At 39.0% G+C, this 22266-nt stretch overlaps 1 protein-coding gene across 6 annotated transcripts in view; it reads left to right on the top strand.

The window, feature by feature from the left end:
• Positions 1–22266, top strand: part of COL16A1 (collagen type XVI alpha 1 chain) — a 133090-nt gene that overhangs the window by 5843 nt on the left and 104981 nt on the right. For all 6 annotated transcript variants that reach the window (XM_075195178.1, XM_075195180.1, XM_075195177.1 and 3 more), the window contains exons 3-8: positions 2492–2560; positions 14575–14692; positions 16186–16309; positions 17115–17390; positions 17483–17563; positions 18575–18718. In XM_075195178.1, coding sequence (XP_075051279.1) covers positions 2492–2560; positions 14575–14692; positions 16186–16309; positions 17115–17390; positions 17483–17563; positions 18575–18718 — 812 coding nt within the window. The remainder of the gene's footprint in view (positions 1–2491; positions 2561–14574; positions 14693–16185; positions 16310–17114; positions 17391–17482; positions 17564–18574; positions 18719–22266) is intronic.

The following is a 22266-nucleotide window of genomic DNA, read 5'->3' as shown; positions in this document are numbered from 1 at the left end:
GCGGAAGACAGCGTGGCTGAAGTTCAGAGAGGGGGTGATGACAGTTTAACGCTAGTTCATGGATCCAGTGTGCTAGCGGAGAACAGAACCATAATATTTTTGAGGAGAAGAGCAACCTGAAGCTGGTGACAGAGCCTGGAAGTGATAAGTAACCTGTAGTTCCTATTTATTGTATGGGACTCAGTTTAATATATATTACTATAGTAGTTAATGTGGGAAAAGGCGGGGAGACACAAAGATAGTGAGTGAGCCTGTTCCTGGACTTTGTTTGTGACGAGGGTGAGAAGTGGGAATAGGTAGAATTAGGGGAAGAGACAGTGTTAATTAAAGAGGTCCCAGTTTACCCTATATTGCTATCTGGTACCTGTGCTGAGCTATACCTAAGGGATGTATCAACTGTCAGTCAGTGATTTTTCTATGCTAGTAGCATTATAGTATTGGAAAGAGCCAGAAAGAGTTTATGTAAGGAAAATTGCACTTCAGAGATAACAAATAAGGAACCACAGTTAAGACGAAAGTATTTCGACTAGATATTGCTGAATATAGCGAGAAGAGTATTGCTAACATGCTTGAGATTACTCCGCTGCAAACAACGGCTAATATGAGTGATGTCACATTGTACAAACTCAACTTTACTGCTGGATTTACAGCTGAACTAACAGGAAGCTGGCAGGACTCCTTAATTAAGTGGACGGACCTGCATTGTTTAATTTTGCATAACCTAATGTTGAAATGTTTACGCATATATCTGATGTTGAAATGTTTACGCATATATCTGATGTTGAACTGTACATTGGAGAAGTTTAGATTAGACAAAATCTGTGTATTGATGCTGTAGTAATTGAAGTATTAAACTAATATATAAGGTAAATACTTCTTAGGGAGGAGAGAAAGATTATAAGTATACTGCACTGATGTTTAAATTGTGACGTGTTTATAGTGAAACTTATTTTATGCTAGTCTGCTGGTTGGATTAACTCTTAGGAATAGATTATAGTATATATTCTTAATATAGCTTTTAATTTGGAAGTAAAAGTCAAGCTTGACACAAAACCCAGTTTTGAAGGTCTGCCCTAAACAATAAATGTGTCAGCGTGGTTTTCAAAACCCACTATGTAGTATTGCCATTGCATTTATGGTGTGCATGCGGTATTGAATTAGGGGGCCTGGGGTTCCTTGGTGTCCCTCTGGTATCACTAACAAAGGACATTACCCGACGAAGAGCCTACTAAATTTGACCAAGGTGGAGGCACTTCGCTAATAGATACTCAAGATGAGAGTATATTCTACGCTGCCAGGCACACACATTTTTTTTAAAAAACACCCACTTGCTTGGGGTAGGTGAGAAAGGGGGTGTTACATACATTTAATACTTTTGCAAATTATAAAGCTTTGGATTGCATAGAAGAAATTGCTTTTGTCCTCCACGTGTTTTGTGGTTCATCAATAACCCCTGCAGTGTCTTTCTTTATCTATTAGTACTCCTTAGTTGAAGATCAAAACAAAATAAAAATATATTCCATGCATTTATTTGTAGATTATGGTTTCATATATATTTAGGTGTTTAGTGCAGGAAATAGGGTCAAAGCACCCTATTCATTTTCTGCTTGTCCATGTGCCCCCAGTTTTGATGTGAATGTGAATAGAACAGCCTGTGGCCAATCAGATCATTGGAATGTTTACAGCAAGTAGTTTATAAGATTAATGTGATGTTCTTGTGGGTCGCAGTAACATGTCCACCGATGTGAGGGCCATGCTGCATGTGACAAAGGCAAAGCCATGGTGAACAAATAAATGGGCAAGTAGGACACTGATTATTTTCTAGTAAATAGAAGTAGTATTTCTAAACAGCACATAAACTGCTGTCAGACTGATAAAGGAATAGTACAAGGTATACTTGCCGACTTTCTCAAGTCAGCATCCGGGAGCTGCCTGGGGAGGTGGGTGGTCCGGGGTGGGGCTATGCAAATCACGTCATTTTGGCCCCACCCTCGTGACGTAATGATGCAAATGCATAATTTTACAGTGGGGGGTGGGGACAAATGCCGCAATTCCCTGAAAATCGCGGCATTTTCGATCTAATTCTGCCCACTTCACTAGGAAATGGGCAGATGCGGGAGGCTGCCATACTCCCCCGGGAGTTCTACCAGGAATCCGGGAGTCTCCCGGACATTTTGTGAGAGTTGGCAAGTATGTTATAAACCTCTACTCTACATGATACAGAGTTCATACATACAGCTTATTACATGCATAGAACATAGTACAGAGAGAGTCCCAATTTCAAAATGATAACCATAGCAGCCCCCAGACATGTGATCCTGATGTAGCGTCATCTTTAATTTACCCCTATTTCTTAGTACTATGAATGTTACAAATTGAGTTTCAAACATTTCTGTGTTTGTGTCATCTTCTTTAGTTGCGGTTACCCTAAAAAGCCATTTATATTCTAGTTAAAACACAGAATGAGATGTCTAAACCAAGTTTTTTACAGGTGAGCTGTGCCCAACTTTACAGGGCGAAGGACAAAGCACAGGAATGGAAGAGAACAGCAATATAACCGGTATGTATTACGTATAAAGTAAGTGGAATGCTGTCACTGTTAGTTAAAGAACAAAGAGTATTGAGAGAAAACATTTCTAGAAGACAAAAATTGGCTTCTGTTGTACGCACATTAAGGTCATAAGTGAATGGATTTGCAGACCATGATCGAGGTGTCTGTGGTGGGGTGCAAATATCTGCACTGTTCAACAGCCAAAATTGGGCTATTTGGGCTCACAAGTGTGCCAAATTTTGCTCTTAAGTTCAAAAAACGAGACTCAGTTTTACCGGATGGAATTACTTAATTGAACTGGTGGGGGTGGAGAAAGTGCATTAAGGGAGGGGTTCCTCTTTTTAGTAGTAGGTCACACAGCCTTTTCCCCCATGTAAAAGGACTTGAATTATTCAACCAGTCAGAAGTTTCAGCCTATACTTTAAGTTGGAAGCATTTTGCATATTTGGCAGAAAAACTACAAATAAAAATAAACTAATTTTTTGGTGCACGTCATTCAATGTAATAAAAAAACCTTCAAATACGAGGTCCCCTCACACTTATGATTCATTTAAGAGATAAATGAAGGTCAACAATGCAGCATTTTAGGGGGAGGAAAAAAAAGTAAAAGTTAAATTAGTGACGTTAATGGTCCTACAGTGGAAATAGGTTAGACTTTAAAGTGACATGATACTGTTGCCACCTTGTACTATTTCTGCAATATCTGCAAAGCTACAAATGTAGGGGAAAATTTATTTGACTTTGGTATTCCAAGACCTGTAACTCAGTGTATACTTAAAATGAAACCTAACATATTTTTCTTAGGATTTTCTATTTTGGCATTGTTTGTATACGTGGTATGGTAGAAAGTGGTGTTTTTTTAATGTATAGTTAGTTACCTGTAGTCCTTGGCCCCTATCGGTAAAGGATGGTTACCTCTAGGGCTAGATCCTGGCAGGTAATGGTGATGCAGCTTGAATATGTTTTGCTGTTATTTGTTTATTATGTTATTTTGCTATATTCATTTTTTGTTTTTACTACAACTTTTGTGCTCCAATGTCATGCATTCTGTGTGTTTGTGATTATATATATTTAACAAGAGCATGTTCAATGTTACCTTAGTCTTGGGCTGTGTGGTACACATCAAAGCAGTAAAGTTTATTACACTCTACTGATTTCCTGTCTTCACCTTTACTATATTTCTGAATTATACTTGTTTCTAAAATCTAAAGTGTTATGTTAGAGTTGTACCCTTTTTGTTTCTTATTCTTCATTTCAGCTTTTATTTCTTGTACACGTTATTTAGAAACCTCAGCAGCTTATTTGTAGGTCTCTGTAAGGTGACATGCTGTGATACATGTATTGCTGCAACAGCGAGTGTTCTCTGCTAACCAGCAGAAACATTATTTGCTGCCTGCTAACAACTGTATTTTTTAGTGTTGTTGGAGATCATTATCTCTGTAGGTTTATGCCACTAGGTACAAATTGTTTATGCCAAGACAGAGGCAATGTCAGATAGGAGTACAAGTTTCCACCTATATTTTAAGCAATTTATACATGGGAAAGCAAAATGAAAATTTGCAGCATCTGTTTAAAAAGACACTAAGGGGCTATTTTATACATTTTCAAACCAATATGCAGCTTTTTGTACCAATTCATCTGAGTTATTTATTATTCCACCTGGACAGCATTTCCAAAAAACGGCTGGCCCAGTGAAGTACTGTCCCCCCCAGTGATGTCTTTAGCCACACCACAGAAAGACGTCACTTCCATGCTTGGCCGACTTGTATATACTTCGCATGTGCAGATTCAAACTAATGAGTAATTACTCAGGTGACCATAAAACATGGTAAATTATCTGAAGATGGCGTTAAGCAAGGGATACCCCCTCTCTCATGAGCACAGGTTCAGCTTGCTCTGGTTCATTCCCCCACATCTCCTCAATCTCTTTTCTGTTATTTCTTCTGTTATCTATTACTTCTGCAATTTACTCATAAAATATCCGGAGCAACTGAGTGATACTGCGTGATACTGGGTGATACTGAGTGATACTGAGTGATACTGGGTGATACTGGGTGATACTGAGTGATACTGGGTGATACTGGGTGATACTGGGTGATACTGGGTGATACTCAGTTGCTTGGCAAAACTGATTGGAACAGTAAGAATAGTCTTACCTCTTCGCTGGGCCAGTGTTAGTACATCTGTGTGCACGTTCAGATTCACACGTGCACAGTGCAACTGAGTTGGGCTGTTTTTGCTGGAGATAGGGCTCTTTCCCTTAATAAATAGACCCTTTAGATGTGAATCAGGGAAGTCAATCACAGTGAAAACATCTTAAACCATGAACTAAACTGTACTCATCCTCTTCATAATTGGCCCCAGTGGTATTCCACGACTCTTAACAGGGGCGCACGCAGGGGGGGTTTCTGTGTCCCCAGAAACCCTTTCCCTCCGCTAAAGAAGTGCCCCTACATAGCGGCACTGTACTATACAGCAGCCATGGCGCTGTAAAAGAAGCGTCCGCGGCGGTGCTGTATTGTATACAGCACCGCCGCGGACGCTTCTTTGACATCGCCGCGGCTGCTTTATAGTACAGTGCTGCCGAAATGGAGCTGCTGCTCTCTCGCTATTTTTCTTTTTCGGGTGGGGGAGAAACCCCCCCCCCTTAAAAATCCTGCGTGCGCGCCTGCTTAACATCCATCAATGTAAGGTACCATTGGAATTTTAGATATGGGTTCCTCTGTCAGCCAATAGTCAACAAGTGAAATATTAACATGTCAAGCTACTTGATTGGATAGTATGCAGGTGGGAAAGCATTGTTGGGAGGGTGTGCCTCCGTGTGAGTGGGGTTGGATTGGGAGAAACTGTGAATTTGTGCTACTTTAATCTTATTTCAAACAATTACGATTCTGACAATCTCAGGCAGTTTTTCCTATGTATAAAAAAACCTTGTTACTACTGATGTACTGAGTGATGTGAAGCAAGCGAAGAATATAAAGAAAGAGAAACAAATATCCATATTTGTAACAAAGTAGACAAACATCTACTGCTACACAAAAAGCAGTTTGTGTAGTATGCTAAAAGTTAAATACAGCTTTGAGAATTAGAAGAGCAGGAAGTGTATGAATAAAACACAAATAAAAATATTCCCTTAAGAATTAGACATCTTTTATACATGCTTTTAATATTTCATTTCAGCTAAGGTTTTAAGAGATCGAAATAGTGTTTTATATATAGAAAAAAGTGTACTTTATTGGATTACCCATCCCATTGGGCATATTACAAAGTTCCTTTTTGAACCTGAACATTTCTATATTGTGGATATTTACAAGTTACTAAAAAATAAACGCATGTCCCCACAAAAAACAAGCAAAATGTATATGTTTAGGTATAATAATAATAATAGTAATAATATTAATAACAACAACAACAATAATAATAATAATAATAATAATAATAATAATAATAATAATATTTATTACTGTCTTCTACTTTATTATTCTACAGAGTATACATTTTTATGCTTTGATTTGATTTTAGTACAATGACAGTCTGGTATTAAATTGTGAGGAATTTGGCCAAGCACATTATATTTTATTTCAGATAGTGGCATTTTGTGATCAGTTGATTTAAATGTATCTGTAGAGTATCCTGATTCTAGATGAATGTAATACTTTTTTTTAATATAAACACCTATTTCCATAGTAATATCTGCTAACTCATGTATTATTATTATTATTATTAATTTTTATTTATAAGGCGCCACATGGTCTCCATAGCGCCGTACAGGGACAAACAAATTACAATACAATGGGAGACAGCACAGTACAGTAAACAGTAAGCACAGTAACTCAATAAGCTCAACGCACAGCTAGAGAGGGCGGGGAAGGGGGAGGGAGGATCCGCAAACGACAGGGCCCAAGAAGGAGGGAATGTATGAGGTTGATGGAAATGTTACGGTATTTAACAGTTATATTTAGCTACTGAGCCCTGAATATAGAACCAAGTGCTGCTATACTATGAATTTTGTACTATGGTCTTTTTTATGGCCGGATTTGTAATGAATCCCTCATTGTAGCTAATAGCTCTTAATTTGTTACCATCTGAATTTTGACTGTTATTTAATCATTAGTGCCTTAAGGTTTCTTTTTCTATTCAGATTAGTAGGTGTTAAATGTCCACATTCCAAGTAGTCTTTTAAAAAGCTCTAAAAAAGGTTTAGCGGGACAGTGACAATCTCCATCTTGTCTGTTGTGAGGAAAAATAGGAGCGATGGGTAAGGGAAGGTGGTGAGAGAGAGAAAAAGTTGGTGAGAGAGAGAGGAGGCGAGAGAAGTAGGGGTCGATGCACAGAAGTGAGCAGGTGGAGAGGGACACCATTTATGGGAGGGGGGGGGGGGTTGGACAGACAAAGTAAATGGGTAATGGAAAGGAGAAGAGCTCATGGAAGAGATATATTAGAGGTGAAGAAACATAAGGGAGATATTATGGAAGATTGAAGGGAAATATAGTATATATATATATATATATATATATATATATATATATATATATGAGGAAAATTGCAACTAGCCTTGTATTAATTAATATGTTTTATATTATACATTAGAGTGTTAGAAAAACATCTAACCCCCCAGCCATTGCTTTAAAATTTCATACCAGCACTTCAAAATTTCCACTTTGACCTCTGACTACAACACAGTACATTACTATAGCATATTACAGTATATTGTTCCAGACACCTAAGCAGAGCCTTACTAAAAGAGATGCAGCAGAATTTCACCCAATTAGAGTTGTGCAGCAGAACATTCTGCTTTGCAGAGATTTGACGTGTCGACCATGTAGTCTTCATGTTTCGCTTTTGCTTGGTCTTTTCGCAGAATGCTACTTCACACTGTATTTGTAATTTCACACTGAATTTATAGTCTATAAATAGAGTTAGGATGATGGTCAATTCATTCTGCTGTGTAGTTTGGGTAGGACTGGGAATACAAAGCCCAATTCCGCTGGTAAAGCATGCAAAAGGTTTGCGGGCAAATGTAGAATGTGGCAAATATCTCGCAGACCAGTTTTAAAAATTTAGCATCACTGCCTTCTGCCTTCTACCGCAGCTCTGCTATGAATCTAAACCAACTATACACAGTAAATTACTAGACCAGGGGTCAATAACCTTTCTCTATCAGTGTGCGCCTAAAATCCAGTCAAGCCCAGATGGTGCCGCTTGTATATACATATATACATTTTAATTATTTCTTATTTTATCATGCTATTGACATGATAATATTAATAGTAATGGGACCAACAAATAGATGGTCATATTATGACACAGTAGTTCCCCCTGTTCATATTCTGCCAAACAGTAGTGCCCTCAGTTCATATTAATCCACATAAAAGTGCCCCAGTATGTTTTATGCCACAGTATTGCCATCAGTTCATATTATGCCACAGTAGTGCCCCCAATTCATATTATGCCACACAGTAGTGCCCCAGCATGTTTTATGCCACAGTATTGCCCTCAGTTCATATTATGCAACAGTAGTGACCCCAGTTCATATTATAATTATTATTATTATTATCATTTATTTATATAGCTCCACTAATTATGCAGCGCTGTACAGAGAACTCACTCACATCAGTCCCTGCCACATTGGGGCTTACAGTCTAAATTCCCTAACATACAGACAGACACACACACGGATGGACAGAGATGGACAGAGACACACACACACACACACACACACACACACAGAGACGAGGGTCAGTTTTGTTACAAGCAAATTAACCTACCAGTATGTTTTTTTGGAGTGTGGGAGGAAACCGGAACACCCAGAGAAAACCCACGCAAACACGGGGAGAACATACAAACTCCTCACAAATAAGGCCATGGTCTGGAATTGAACCCAAGACCCCAGTGCTGTGAGGCAGAAGTGCTAACCATTTAGCCACCGTGCTGCCCCAATATATACCCCACAGTAGTGCTAACAATTCATATTATGCCACAAAGAAGTGCTTCCAGTTTAAATTATGCCATATAGTTGTGCTCCAATTCACATTATGCCATACAGCTGTGCCCCCAGTTCATATTATGGCACATAGTAATACCTCCAATTCATTTTATGTCATATAGTTGTTATGAATCCCAGTGCATTCACGGAAAGCAACGGAAGTGTAAAGCAAAGTGTCTTGATTCAGGTAAATACACAAACAAAGATAACTCAGATCCACTAATAAGAACAGGTTCCTAAGGAGACTGTATAGTATAAATGGCAGGAACAGGTATTATAAGTTTTACCCCAGTCCAGAAGGCACAAGGCTGTCCAGGAAATCAGACAGAGTCCAGGGATCAAACAGAGATTAGACAAACAAATCCAAATAGCCAGGCAGAGATCAAGCGAATAAGCGAGGTCCAGAAGTCAGGCCAAAAGATTAGGGCAACAGGCAAAACAGCGTGGTCCAAGGTACAGGCAAACGATTCGGGGTATCAGGCAAGCAGGCAAGGTACAGGCAGGGGTCATACACAGAAGTTCAATCCAGAAGGTAAATACGGAACAGGAACAGGAACAGGAACAGGAACAGAACCAGGAACAGGAACAGACGGATGAACTGCACAGAGCACAGCTAGAGGCAGGTACTTAAAGCAGTGTGACAGGTGCAGTTCGAATCAGGCATAATGCAAGGAGATTAACTCTTTCAGGCATGTAGAAGAGTTCAGGAACAGAACAGCAGCACCTCTGGTGGTATGAGGCACTGCTGCTAGGTACAAACAACAGACAGAGTTGTAACAGTTATGCCCCCAATTCATATTATGCCACAGAGTAGTACCCCTCAGTTCATATTATGCCACATAGTAATACCTCCAAAACATATTATGCCACATAGTTGTACCCCCAGTTCATATTATGCCACACAATAATGCCCCCAATTCATATTATGTCATATAGTTGTATCTCCAGTTCATATTATGCAACATAGTATTGCCCCCAGTTCATATTATGCCACACAGAAGTGCCTCCAAATCAATTATGCCACATTATGGTGCCCCAAGTTCATATTATGCCACACAGTAGTGCCTCCAAATCATATTATGCCACATAGTTGTGCCCCCAGATTATATTATGCCACACAATAATGCCCCCAATTCATATTATGTCATTTAGTTGTGCCCCCAGTTCAAGAACGGATTGGGAACTTATAGTGGCCCTGGAAAAATTCTGAAAGTGACCTCATGTGGGTGTGGCCAAATAAATGGTGGGTAGGGACCAGTATGCGTGTGTACTCACTATGTCTGTACCTGTATGTGTGTGCGCTCACTGTGTCTGTGCGCCTACTGTATGCACCTGAGTATGTGTGTCCTGTTCTTGTCGCTTTCCCTACCTGCTGGTGTCTTTAGCTCAGTTGCTGCTTGTCTGGATCCTGGAAAGTTTAGGGGCATATTCAATTAAGTTTCCGGTCCGCGTTAACGCGCGTTACCTTCGGATTATTGCCGGTAATACGGTATAGTTAATCCACGTTATTGCGGTACCGTGGACTAACTTTGTGGCCTGCTCCGGCGCGGATCGGAAACGTAATTGAATATGCCCCTTAGAGTCCTATTTGGAAAAAAAATGGGTGCATGAAATTAAGAAAACTCCGAGCCCCGGTGTTAAATCATTAGCACACAAGTTTAATAATTAAGCCTCCCTCCAGCCCCATTAAAATAATAGTATTCACATTTGATAAATAGAGATATTTCCCTCCAACCCACCCCAACATTAAATTAATAGTATTCCCATTTAATAAATTAACCTATTTCCCTAACTCCAAAAAAGGCCCAGCAATAAATAGCTTTTAAGTTTAATAAATATAACCATTTCCCATAACTATCCCTGCCATTAAATTATTCATATTCACATTTAATGAATAGCCCCCCTCCCCAAACTCAGCCCCACATTCAATTAATAGCCCATACCAAGCATTAAATTAAAAGTCCTGCCTCCTCACCTTAAATTAATAGGCCCCACTATTAAACTAAATTGCCCCACCATCACCCATTAGTCACCACCTACCTCACACCCACATTTCATTGCCCTAAGCCCCCTGCCCTCACCCTCATTTCATTCTCATAAGTCCCCCTTCCCTCACCTCCATTTCATTGCCATATGCTTCCCTGCCCTTACCCCCATTTCATTGCCATATGCCTCCCTGTTCTTACCCCCATTTCATTGACATATGCCCCCTGCCCTCACCCCCATTTCATTGCCAAAAGCCTCCCTGTCCTCACCCCCATTTCATTGCCATAAGCCCCCTGCCCTCACCCCCATTTCATTGCCTCAAGCCCCCTGCCCTCAACCCCATTTCATTGCCATATGCCTCCCTGTCCTCACCCCCATTTCATTGCCATAAGCCCCCTGCCCTCAATCCAATTTCATTGCCTTAAGCCCCCTGCACTCAACCCCATTTCATTGCCATAAGCCCCCCAGCCCTCACCCCCATTTTATTGCCATATGCCTCCCTGTCCTCACCACCATTTCTTTGCCTTAAGCCCCTGCCCTCAACCCAATTTCTTTGCCATATGCCTCCCTGTCCTCACCCCCATAGCATTGCCATAAGCCCCCTGCCCTCAACACCATTTCATTGCCTTAAGCCCCCTGCCCTCAACCCCATTTCATTGCCATAAGCCCCCTGTCCTCACCTCAATTTCATTGCCATAAGCCCCCTGTCCTCACCCCAATTTCATTACCTTAAGCCCCCTGCCCTCAACCCCATTTCATTGCCATAAGCCCCCTGCCCTCATCCCCATTACAGTGACATAAGCCCTCTGCCCTCACCCCCATTACAGTGACATAAGTCCCCTACCTTCACTCCCATTACAGTGACATAAGTCCCTCCTGCTCACACACACTATACTGACATAATCCCCCTTGCCCACACACACTATACTGACACAATCCACCCCATGTTAGGCTAGCACTGATTGTCGGCCAGCACCCAATGGTAAAAAAATAAATAAACCAAGGCAAAAAAAGATGTAATGGAAAAAAAAAACATCAAGCAGCCTACAGTCAGCCTCATTAGGTCCCCGGCGTACCGGTAAAATTCCTGGTAAGGCCTGTGGCCATTCCGCCTCTGCCCCAGTTCATATTATGCCACACAGTAGTGCCTCCAAATCATATTATACCACATAGTTGTGCCCTTCAGTTCAAATGCCAACATATGTAAGCAGCTGCTACTCACCTCTGAAGTCAGCACACAAGTCTTCAGTTCCGCAACCAAAGTCAGCTGAGTTCTGACTCCTGAGGTGTGCGCAGCAGCCATATTCAGCTGCTTTAGTGGAGGTCCGGTGGGCCAAATAAAACTGGTCTGCATGCCACATCTTGCACGCATGCTGGGAGTAACCATCCCCTTTGATAGACCAATGGGACACAAAACTCCTCAGAACTAATACTGCTGTGAAAACACCAATATACACAATAAAAAAAACAAATATACTCCAAAAGACACAAGTACTAGACCCCAAAGTCTAATAATACTAACACAAATAAGCACTAAAATGCCCCTCTGTACCTAGAATCAGTGTAAAAGATTCAGCCTATATTATGAAATTGGGAATACTTAAATAGAGAGTACAAATTAAAAATCTGATCATTTTACCAAATTAATACTACTCTACAAAACTAATATTAATCTTCCCTCACACCCAATGTAAATACAAAATATTAAAATTAGGGTTATAGTTACTTACCAGTACTTCACAGGAAAGTGCAGAGGAACATAAGTCATTTATATTCTACATTTATATGTTTTAGAAGAGCGCTAAAGCACTACATCCAAAACTGTAAACTAAATATACCATGCCAAACACTAAGTAAAATCAGTGACAGTGGCCAATTTGTTGACGCCAATGTTCATCAAAACATATCAGATACTCATGAAAATGTTTCCTAGCCTGTAGACAATGTGTTATAGTTCATTTAATGAGTATACTGACTAGAAGGTTCCTAGAAGTCGGTGATTAGAACAAGGGGGGTTTCTGGGTAACTGGAATCTCTCTATCGGCCCACTCTTGAATCTGGCAACAATATCAATGTAGCTATTAATGTTCCCTAATTTCCAGGAGTTTTAAGGATTTGTCACTGGAATTTTTTATCCATGGAAAGGTCCCTGGTTTTAAATATTGACTATTTGTACAGTACAGTTCCTGTTATTTTATATACTGGATACCGTTTTCACTGCTACACTCTTTTTCTTTTGGCTTTATAACTTAATATTTATTAATATATTATTTGGCAATGTAAATAAATTACATTGCAGCCAAGTTTAAAAAAGTCATAACATTTCAACTGCATATATTGCATACAGTTTTGATGGCATTGTTCTTGTCATACGAATATATATCTACACTTTTGGCTATGCAAAATATAGAATTATAATAAACACATATAGCATTAGCAGCAGCAGGGACTTTTGCACCAGGGGTCAAGCACACACCAGATACTCCTACTGACATCTGTATCTTGCAGATGTGTTCACCTCTACTTTAGCCGCCATTACATGAACCTAAGCTTGCCCACCCCTTTGCTCCCTTGTTGCTCCTTTCTAAGTTTAAGGCATCATAAAAACATATGCATATGTATCTTTGGTGCTCAATCGCAGTACCCAAATGTGTACGTTAGATAAAAATGTCTTACATACAGCTCTACACAAGGCCCTATATGTCAACTACATTTACTTTTCCACTTTTGACCCATGTATTTTTACACCTCCGTTCAATCACCACTTTGTTTTGCATATCCTATTAAGCCATCACAGACTCCCACCTTGCAATCGTTCGGCATGTTAAAAAAAATTCTCATTAGAGCTGCCATTGAGGCTGTCTTTTGTAGCATTCTTATGACCTGGTTGGCTGTAAGTACACCTGATGTAATTCTGGTGCATTTTCAACCGATGCAGAGCTGGATGCATGTTAAGATGTCTCTGGCATATTGGTGTACATATGCTATTCTCACGCACAGATTTTTAAAGATCTTTTTTATGCATATGCATCAAACTCAGCGCTCCCTCGCCATCAACAACAGCTAAAGGTGAAAATGAACTTGTCTTTCATTTAAAATTCTGCTTCCTTCCTGTTTACTTTTGCATGTTTTCTCAACTCAGCGCCACTTGGCTTTTTAAATGGATCACAGCAATCTTTGTCACTCATTTTGATTTAATTAGAATCAGAACTGTATAGTGGAACGGAAACGTGAATGAGCGTTACTGAGTGTGAGGGCTGTTGAACCTACACCCATCGCTGTCCTAGTCTCTCCTACTTGCATATCCTCAAGCGCCTACCCAAGGTTGACTCATTGTCTTCAGTCTAGTCCGCCTATTGGATAATCAGGCCCTGTGACTATAGACCAGTTTCAAACTTTCCATTTCTAGGGAAGGTCATTGAGAAAGTGGTTTCAACCCAGCTAGAAATCCACATGTCAACCTATGATATTTCACAAAAGAAAAAAAATCAGAAATTTAGGAATTTTTACACTCAGCTTTTCTGTGTATTTAAGATTATGTTGTATGGGAATCTTAAATACACAGAAATCATGAAATGACTTAATTCTGTTAATCACTGAATTTTTATTGTGCTTAATGTTGCTTTTTCAATATTTCTAACTCATTCCTCCACATGGAAACTTTGTCAAATAAGGATATATTCTCAACAGCAAGTAAATAATTGCTGTTTTCTTGGAAGCCTCCATGCAGTTTGTTTTGCATTTTGTTTCAAATTGTATGCACTAGGATATTTTTTTTGAAACATTGATAAATAGGAGTAATGTTGTCACTTGACATGTATAACTTGCAGAGACATTCACGTGTGTTAGTAATGTTCCTAGATGTATGCTGATTGTGCATCTTCAAGAGGTAAATGCAGCATATAAACACACACAAAAATTACAATTGGAAGGACTACTAGGTTGCAAATTGAAGAAAATTAATGTACTTTAAGTACTACATATGCTAACCTATTATTTCTTATAAATCTTAATTTATAATTCTTATACATCTTTATAACTTCTCATTCAGGGTTCAATTTGATCAAGAGATTTTCTCTCCAAAAAATGAGCTCTGTAAAGAAAATTCGGAATCCCAAAGGACCTCTAATTATGCGACTTGGAGGGGCCCGGCTTGTGGAGCATACAGTGTGAGTACAACATTATTATAACGATTATAATATGTTACTATAAAATGTCTAGATTAATTGCATGTTATCCAGATATTTATATTTGTGTGGATTTAATACCGTAGTAGTTGTCAATGAAGTAAAGTTTATCCACCTCAAATGTTTTAGATGGTTTTAATCACATCCCAAATCAAATGCTGACAAGGCGACTGTTATGATTGATATTGTTAAGGTGTACACCCTGAAGGCAGCTATCTGAGAGTCTCGTAAAACCCTTCCTAATCCTGGAAAGTGAGCCTCAGGCACAGAATCATCCTGGGCACCTCTCCAGCTCATTACGCAATAGAGAACTGCAAGCTTTTCTTTTTTTTTCTTGTCTTGGCATTTTTCCCAGATGGTCTTGGGTGGATGAATAATGGTTTTGAGGAGCCCATATTCATAAAAACAGTATTTTCCATTGGAGGATATTACATATTGCTTTTTTGGAACATTATCATGCGAACGACAGATGATATCACAATCACACTGAGCAACCTGCGTTGTCATAAGAAACCTTCCTACCTACCCTTGCTGATAATGATAAAGAATTATATAACTTTGAAGATATTGTTACTACTACTCTGTAGCATCTGTGTTATTTAATATAATGTAGTCAGCAGCCCAGAAATGTAAAAAAAAAATCACATATAGAACATAGTCCAAGACATAGTACTGTTTTGTAAAGCAAACATTGAGGCTCTAAAAGCAAGCTATAATAAAGACTATATAGATGTTAAATAAAGTGGTGGAACAAGAGGTAGAGTGGCAAAGTGTGCCTTGTTAGAGCCCATGTATCAGTCCACAGTATACAGCTATAGGCAAGAGTCATAAAATTGCATTTAATTTCTTGCTTGTACTTACTCTTGTGAATCCACAATGGCCTTAGGTCATGTTCATTTATTATTATTATAATCAGGATGCATTGTCACACCAGTTCAACCCTTTCATGGCCAGGAGTGGCTGCAATAAATTAGATAATTTCCTGCAGGCAGGAGGTCTAGTTAGTGCCAAATCCTCTTTTGGCACCGTAATGAGATTGAAAGTGTAATTAGCTATTCTCTGGGCTGTAATTAAACCACCAGCCTTGACTATCTTTTTCCAATAAAATGACAGCGTTGTGCAAACGGTCTGCATTTTTCTTATTTTATATCTAACTTGTTTAGAAGAATAAGTTTTGATCTCGTAATGGATATTCAGCAGAGGCCATAAATCTCAGCAGAACACACAAAGTCTGGATCAAAGATGCTGCAAAAAAACTAGACTTGGTGTTCACTGTAAGAGTATACAGAAGAGTTACACAATCTGCCACTCACATTAAACTATCCTTTAATTAAATTATTATGGAGAAGGCATTAATACTTCAATGAATGGACTGTGGTGCAGTGTATTCAAGAAATCCCTCATTGGAGATTAGGAGAACACAGAAAAAGCATGTTAGAAACTAAGGTAACCTGGGATGTATTGTCTTATCTTAGACAGGTGTTCCCTCTCGGACTACCTCATGAGTTCACGTTGGTGACAACTCTGTTACTAAAGAAGCAGGTGACAGATGAAGACTGGTACCTCTTTCAGATCAGTGACCAGCTGGGATATCCACAGGTACCTTACCACCTTGTTCATGATCCTTCCTCACAGCCTTTCTACAAGACTATATTTGTTGTACATGTAGCCATTTAGATAACCAATGTAGGGGGAAGTATGTTTGTGGCTCTACTATCTATTTTCTTAGGTCTCATGCACCTATCAGCATCCACCTGTGGTCCTATGTTGCCTTCACAGCATAGTGACATCACCTGGAATTGCAATAAAAATAAAGATTATTGATCCCTATTCAAAATGCATTTTCACTTTTCACTGTATGGTTTAAACAAAAGATGAAACATAAATGCTGTTTATGTAAATATATAGCAGTGATTATTGATCATGCCTTTTACAGAGGGTTCAGTTATGTCCAATGTTAAAGTTGCATACACCATGCTATGAGCGCAGCACAGAGCAACAGATCATGGCCCTAAGACTCCCCATGACTCTATTGTGTAGAAGTCTTTACTGTGCTGGAGATCATCCACACTTATGCTGTACACTACAGTCAGTAATAAATTGTGTCTCATGTAACTCTTGTCTTGAGAAACAGACAATACTGTACCTAGATTTAGGACATAATACTCTGTGTTAGAAAGTAATAATGAGCCATCTTTATAAAACTCTGCACTCTCCTTAGTCACTTTGTAACAAAGCTCATGCACATTACAGACCAAGGTGATCATAACATGTCTATCTCCGAGTTTGCCAGTTCCATTTTCTTATTCACAACTCATTGCTAATTCTATTAGTTATTCCTAAACTTCTCCAACTTCTTCCTGGAAGTGACTTCACAAATCCTCTTACTGTGAATCCTCTATAGATTTCTCTAGGTATCAATGGCAAGGAGAGAAGCTTGGACTTCCGTGCTAGAGGTCGTGACGTAGAGTACGTGGGTTGCACGTTCACTGGACATGGTGTGAGCGCTCTGTTTGACAATGGGTGGCACAAGATTGTGCTGAGCGTGCAAGAGAGGGTTGTATCCATTCATATTGACTGCAGCTTCATATCAAGCAGACCTATTGAGCCCAGAAAAACCATATCTGTTGAAGGACACACTTTTATTGGGCTGGACATGGTGAATGGAGCTCCAGTACAAGTAAGTTTTAATCAAAATAATAGAATCATATCAGCTTTTCAATACAATATGCCCCCAGTTTGATAGTACTGCTCTCTTTCTTGTTTGAATAGATTGACATCCAAAAATTCCTTATATACTGTGATCCACAAATGGCAATGCAAGAAGGATGTTGTGAGATCCTTCCTTCAGGTGTAAGTATAAACTGAACCATTTATCTGGATTTGAAGCATATGATTTCTGTGTGAGAGTATATTGCATCAGCAATAGTGATATTGCTTTACTCCCTGAACCTAATTTGTAAAAAAATGGAATGATATGAATTTTGCTTTTAATTACTATGATAGAACACACTCAGCGCTTGTGATGAGCAGTTAGATTACTTCTGGTGTAACTAGGGCTTGTTGGTGTGGTCAACAGATGAAGGCACAATCTGGTATTGGTCATTATAATGGTCAACACATAGCTATCTCAAGGTAACCTTCAGAACAAGGTTTACTAACGTCTTTTCTGTTTTGCACATATGTTAAATACTGACTGTTTTTTCATGTAACACACAAATACTTGATAGCTTATTTGTACACTGAAATTTAAAGTTGATATGTGTGTGCTACATGAAAAACAGTCAGTATTTAACTTATATGTAAAACAGAAAACTCATTTGCACCCCTTGCATTGTAACATGGTTTTGTCCAAGAGACTGAAATAAGAAACTTCTTAATTTAAGATCCTTAATGAGTCAGGCCCATAGTTTCAGTGTGTGTTGCATAAGATGAGTTGGGAGGGGAAAGAATTTGTCTGCCATCAATGAGATGAGAATCATACCATTAGTCTAGACACTCCCCTTTCGCCCTTTGACAGGTGGACCGACTTGCAGACAGCCAGAACTCAGTCATTGGAAATGAATGAAAATTAAGAAAAACTGCTAAGTAGTAACATAATGGAACTTAGCTGTCACATAAATGGATACCTTAAGAGGTTTATAAGAATAGATCTGGGAAGCTTTGGAAAATAAAAATTAATTTTAAATAATGAAATTAAAAGTAAATTACATTTTTCGTGTTAGTGGACCTTTGTGTCTTGTCCTGCAACAGCCCATAAACTAATGGAAACGTTTTTATACCAGAAAGAATAAGAACTCTGTAAATAGGTGATAAATATGCAGATCTAATTATATTTTCCCTATTATACATACCCATGTACAGTGCAACCCGGAAGCCTCCAAGACAAGACGTAATGTGGAGGGTGTTGAGAATGTGCAGAACAGCAACTTCATTGAAGTGCCTGCAAAATCCAAGCAACGGGGTTATACGCGGTGCTTCTGTCTTGAGGATTCATTGAGCAAAACGGTAAGAGAAAAGATGAGATCATCATCATCATCACAATCATTTATTTATATAGCGCCAGCAAATTCCGTAGCGCTTTACAATTGGGAACAAACATTAATAAAACAATACTGGGTAATACATACAGACAGAGAGGTAAGAGAACCCTGCTCACAAGCTTACAATCTATAGGATTCGGTATATACATCAATGAGGTATGGGAGCGCAAACCCAGGTCATGAATGGGACAATCCAGTTACGCAATATTGAATGTTCTGCTTACTCTGTAAACTTAAAGGTCCAGAAAACCTAAAAAACCTAAAATAGAAGTTAGTTTCTATAAAAGAGCTACTAATAATATTAATATAAAGATAAATATAGATACAGTATATTTGTGTAAATGATTAATGAGCTTGTCATGATTGAAGATATCTGAGATAAACTAATGAATGTGGAGGAAATGTTTTCCTACACACAGCTGAGTTGCTCTCAACCACTTCATATATCATCCACATTAAGCCAACTTTATTGGGAATACTAGCTTGCAATTAGCTATATAACAAATGTAAATATAATGTAAAGTATCTCAAGTTCTGTCAAGGTATAGGAACTTTTACACATATGTTTGTAAATATTATTAGTAGCTCTCCTATATAGGGACACTAACTTGTATTTTAGGTTTATTGGCATTTTAATCTTTCTTTTCTTTAATAAATACATTTTACTGTTAGTACTATTTGCATTTTTTCTCAATAATATGTTGTTCATTGGACCTTAGCGTTGTAAATATACTCACTAGGTAGAGGTAGATTGTCCTATTGGGATAGGGCATGACCTGGTGGTTGCCCAGTGCTGAGCCTTGACAACTGCACATTGAAGCAGTTTTCCCAGGGCTGTAGAGCACCGGAGTCACAACACTCGGTATACTTGGATGGTCAATAGTGGTAACCAGCCGAATATGTATGCCATAAGGTTTCCAAAGACCGAGAAGTAGGTATACAGCTTCAAAAGCACTAATAGATTTAGGCACACACTGAAAGAGCATTCTGGGACAGAATAATTTGTGCTTAAATTATAGGCCCTATTGTTTGTTTGTTCTTTCATTTGTTCTCTTAGCAACGTGTCCTGTTTTTCTCATGCTACTGCTGTATTTTGGGGTTTTTTCTAAACTGGATATTTTTAATTTGGCATTTTCATTTTCCTAGAACCCTGATGCACCTCAATTTGCATAGTAGAGGGCAGGGGCAGGATGGGCTGGGGGCAAAGAAGGGCATCTGCCCTCTGGGCTGGTCCCTTGGTGGGTCACCTTGGGCTGGGCCATGGGCTTTATATAGGTAACTGTTCTATTTCATCAGGGTCCCAAAAGAAAGCAAGGAATAGTATAGATAAGTGAAATTGAGATGGCATTCTGCCCAGATTGAGTCTTGCAGCAGAATAGGCCATTTTCCAGAGGTGTGACTTTCCGGTACAAAAATCTGAGTTCTGCGCTTGCTCCACCATTACTTGGAATACCATTCTACATTGTAGTTGTAAATTTCAAGGAGTTTACATAGAGTTGGGACAACTGTGCCAATTATTTCTGCTCTGTGGTGTGAGTGAGGGGATTCCGTACTAAACACTTATGGTAAAATCCCAGACATATTCATCTGAACATGTAAATCTATATGCAGATGCTCAGAAGAATATGTCTGGGACTTTCAGAAAGTTGCCAAATATGAATGCCAACGGTGAAAATGGTTCCGGTGAGTGAGTGGCCCAGCTAGATTCACGTAGGTTATAGTGCAAACTTTCAGAGAAACTTGGCACAACATTGATGTAAAGATGTGACTCAAAGAAGAGGTAACTGAGGATTAACTCAAATTAGGCAGCATGTATGTAGACTATTATTATACATATGTGAGTCTAACAACATTATGGGCCCCCGGGCAAAGCAGTGCACCGGGGCCCCTAGATATAGTTATAGATATATAGATGTATACAGATGCAGATATAGATATAGATATTTAGAGATAGATAGATGTACTTGCTCAGTGACCCTTGTAGGTTTTTTTGCAGGTTTTTTCTTTTGCAGGATTATTTATTCTCATTAAGAGCCGTGCCTATGGGGCCCCCTTGCCCGTGGGGCCCCCGGGCAGCTGCCCATTGTGCCCAATGGAAAAGATGGCCCTGTCTATAGCAAGAATTAGTGCGGATGTCTCTTTAATGTTCATTGGAAACGGGTTCTTAGGATATTTGAAGTTACTGCAGGGTTGAACTTCATTATTTTATATCTTTTATATCAGGGTGTATGCAGAAGTGGTCCTAAGCAAAGGCCCCCATCTACCATCTGATTGCAGGTTGCAGGGGGGGTTGTATGGGGATATCCCATGTAAGGTAGGTATAGAAACTGCTAGATCTGTGTGGTAGCAGAGGCTAATATCAGGCTGAAGCCTCATTGTGGACTGAGAAGTGAAAAAGTATTTAGATTATGTGTTATGAACAGATGTGCCCCTAGATGTTTTTTTTCCATGTGATAATGTAAGAATTGTGAGAACTTAATCCTTTAAATGTCAAATACGGAAAGACGTCTTAGAAAAACTCGGTGATATGGGATTCCCAGTAAATGCATGCAGGTATATTTCTATATAGTGCTTATTGTACCATTTATTTTGCATTTAAGATCAATTAATCCTGCACATGTTGCATATAAAAATAAGTTTGAAAAACTGGAGCAGCCTGTTGTGTAGTGGGTTAAATAAGTCATGTATAACAAAAGCAGTTGAGAGTTCCAGTATCATACACCCGGGAGTATATTTATCAAGACTGCCGATATCAAAGCTCCTATCATTGCAATTTATCAATAAAATCACGCAGAGCCAGCATTGCCAGGCCAGTATCTGCAGATATGCATGAGGCGTCTAGGCGGAACTGGAATCCCGTACTTGGGTTTTCACTTCCACCTGGTGGGCAAAAAATAAATAAATGGTAAAAATATATTTTAAGAAAGGTGAAATCTTCAGACATATAAAACATATTTTATGGAAAGAATAAAGCATTTGTCTATGATTTACTTCTGTTATCCCAATACTGAGACAGAACAGATGTTGCGTTCCTTGCTAAATAGGCTATCACTGGCGAATCTTACCATCAGCTGGGGCTACCTTGATGAATAGGGTGAAGCCCTATCACTGGCAAAAGCATTAGTTTTCATCAGCCATAGGGCTTTTCACCTTTTGGTAACGAGATCCATAGCTATGGCACTGAACATTGTTATATTTTGTAGTGTAAAGTATTGCATCTGTTCTAAATACATGTAAATTGAAATCCACCCCCACCGCTCACAAAAAAAAAGAAAAGAAAAACCAAATAACTGTAACTGAAGTACACTTATTCCCCAAAGACATGTCACAGTAGGCTCTCTGAAATGCTCCATTTAATTAACACAGCTTGTAATAAAGTGTTAATTAAATAATAAAATAGTGAGGAAAGCCTGGAAGTGCTTCTATCAGCAAAATGAAGGACAAACTAAAGCAAAGTAAAATGGTTATTAACAACGAGTAAATCTTTGTTTAGATTGGTTTAAAAAGCTCATA

This window comes from Mixophyes fleayi, chromosome 2, assembly GCF_038048845.1.
Source record: "Mixophyes fleayi isolate aMixFle1 chromosome 2, aMixFle1.hap1, whole genome shotgun sequence".
NCBI classification, from domain to species: domain Eukaryota; kingdom Metazoa; phylum Chordata; class Amphibia; order Anura; family Limnodynastidae; genus Mixophyes; species Mixophyes fleayi.
This window is presented reverse-complemented; position numbering and strand designations above follow the sequence as displayed.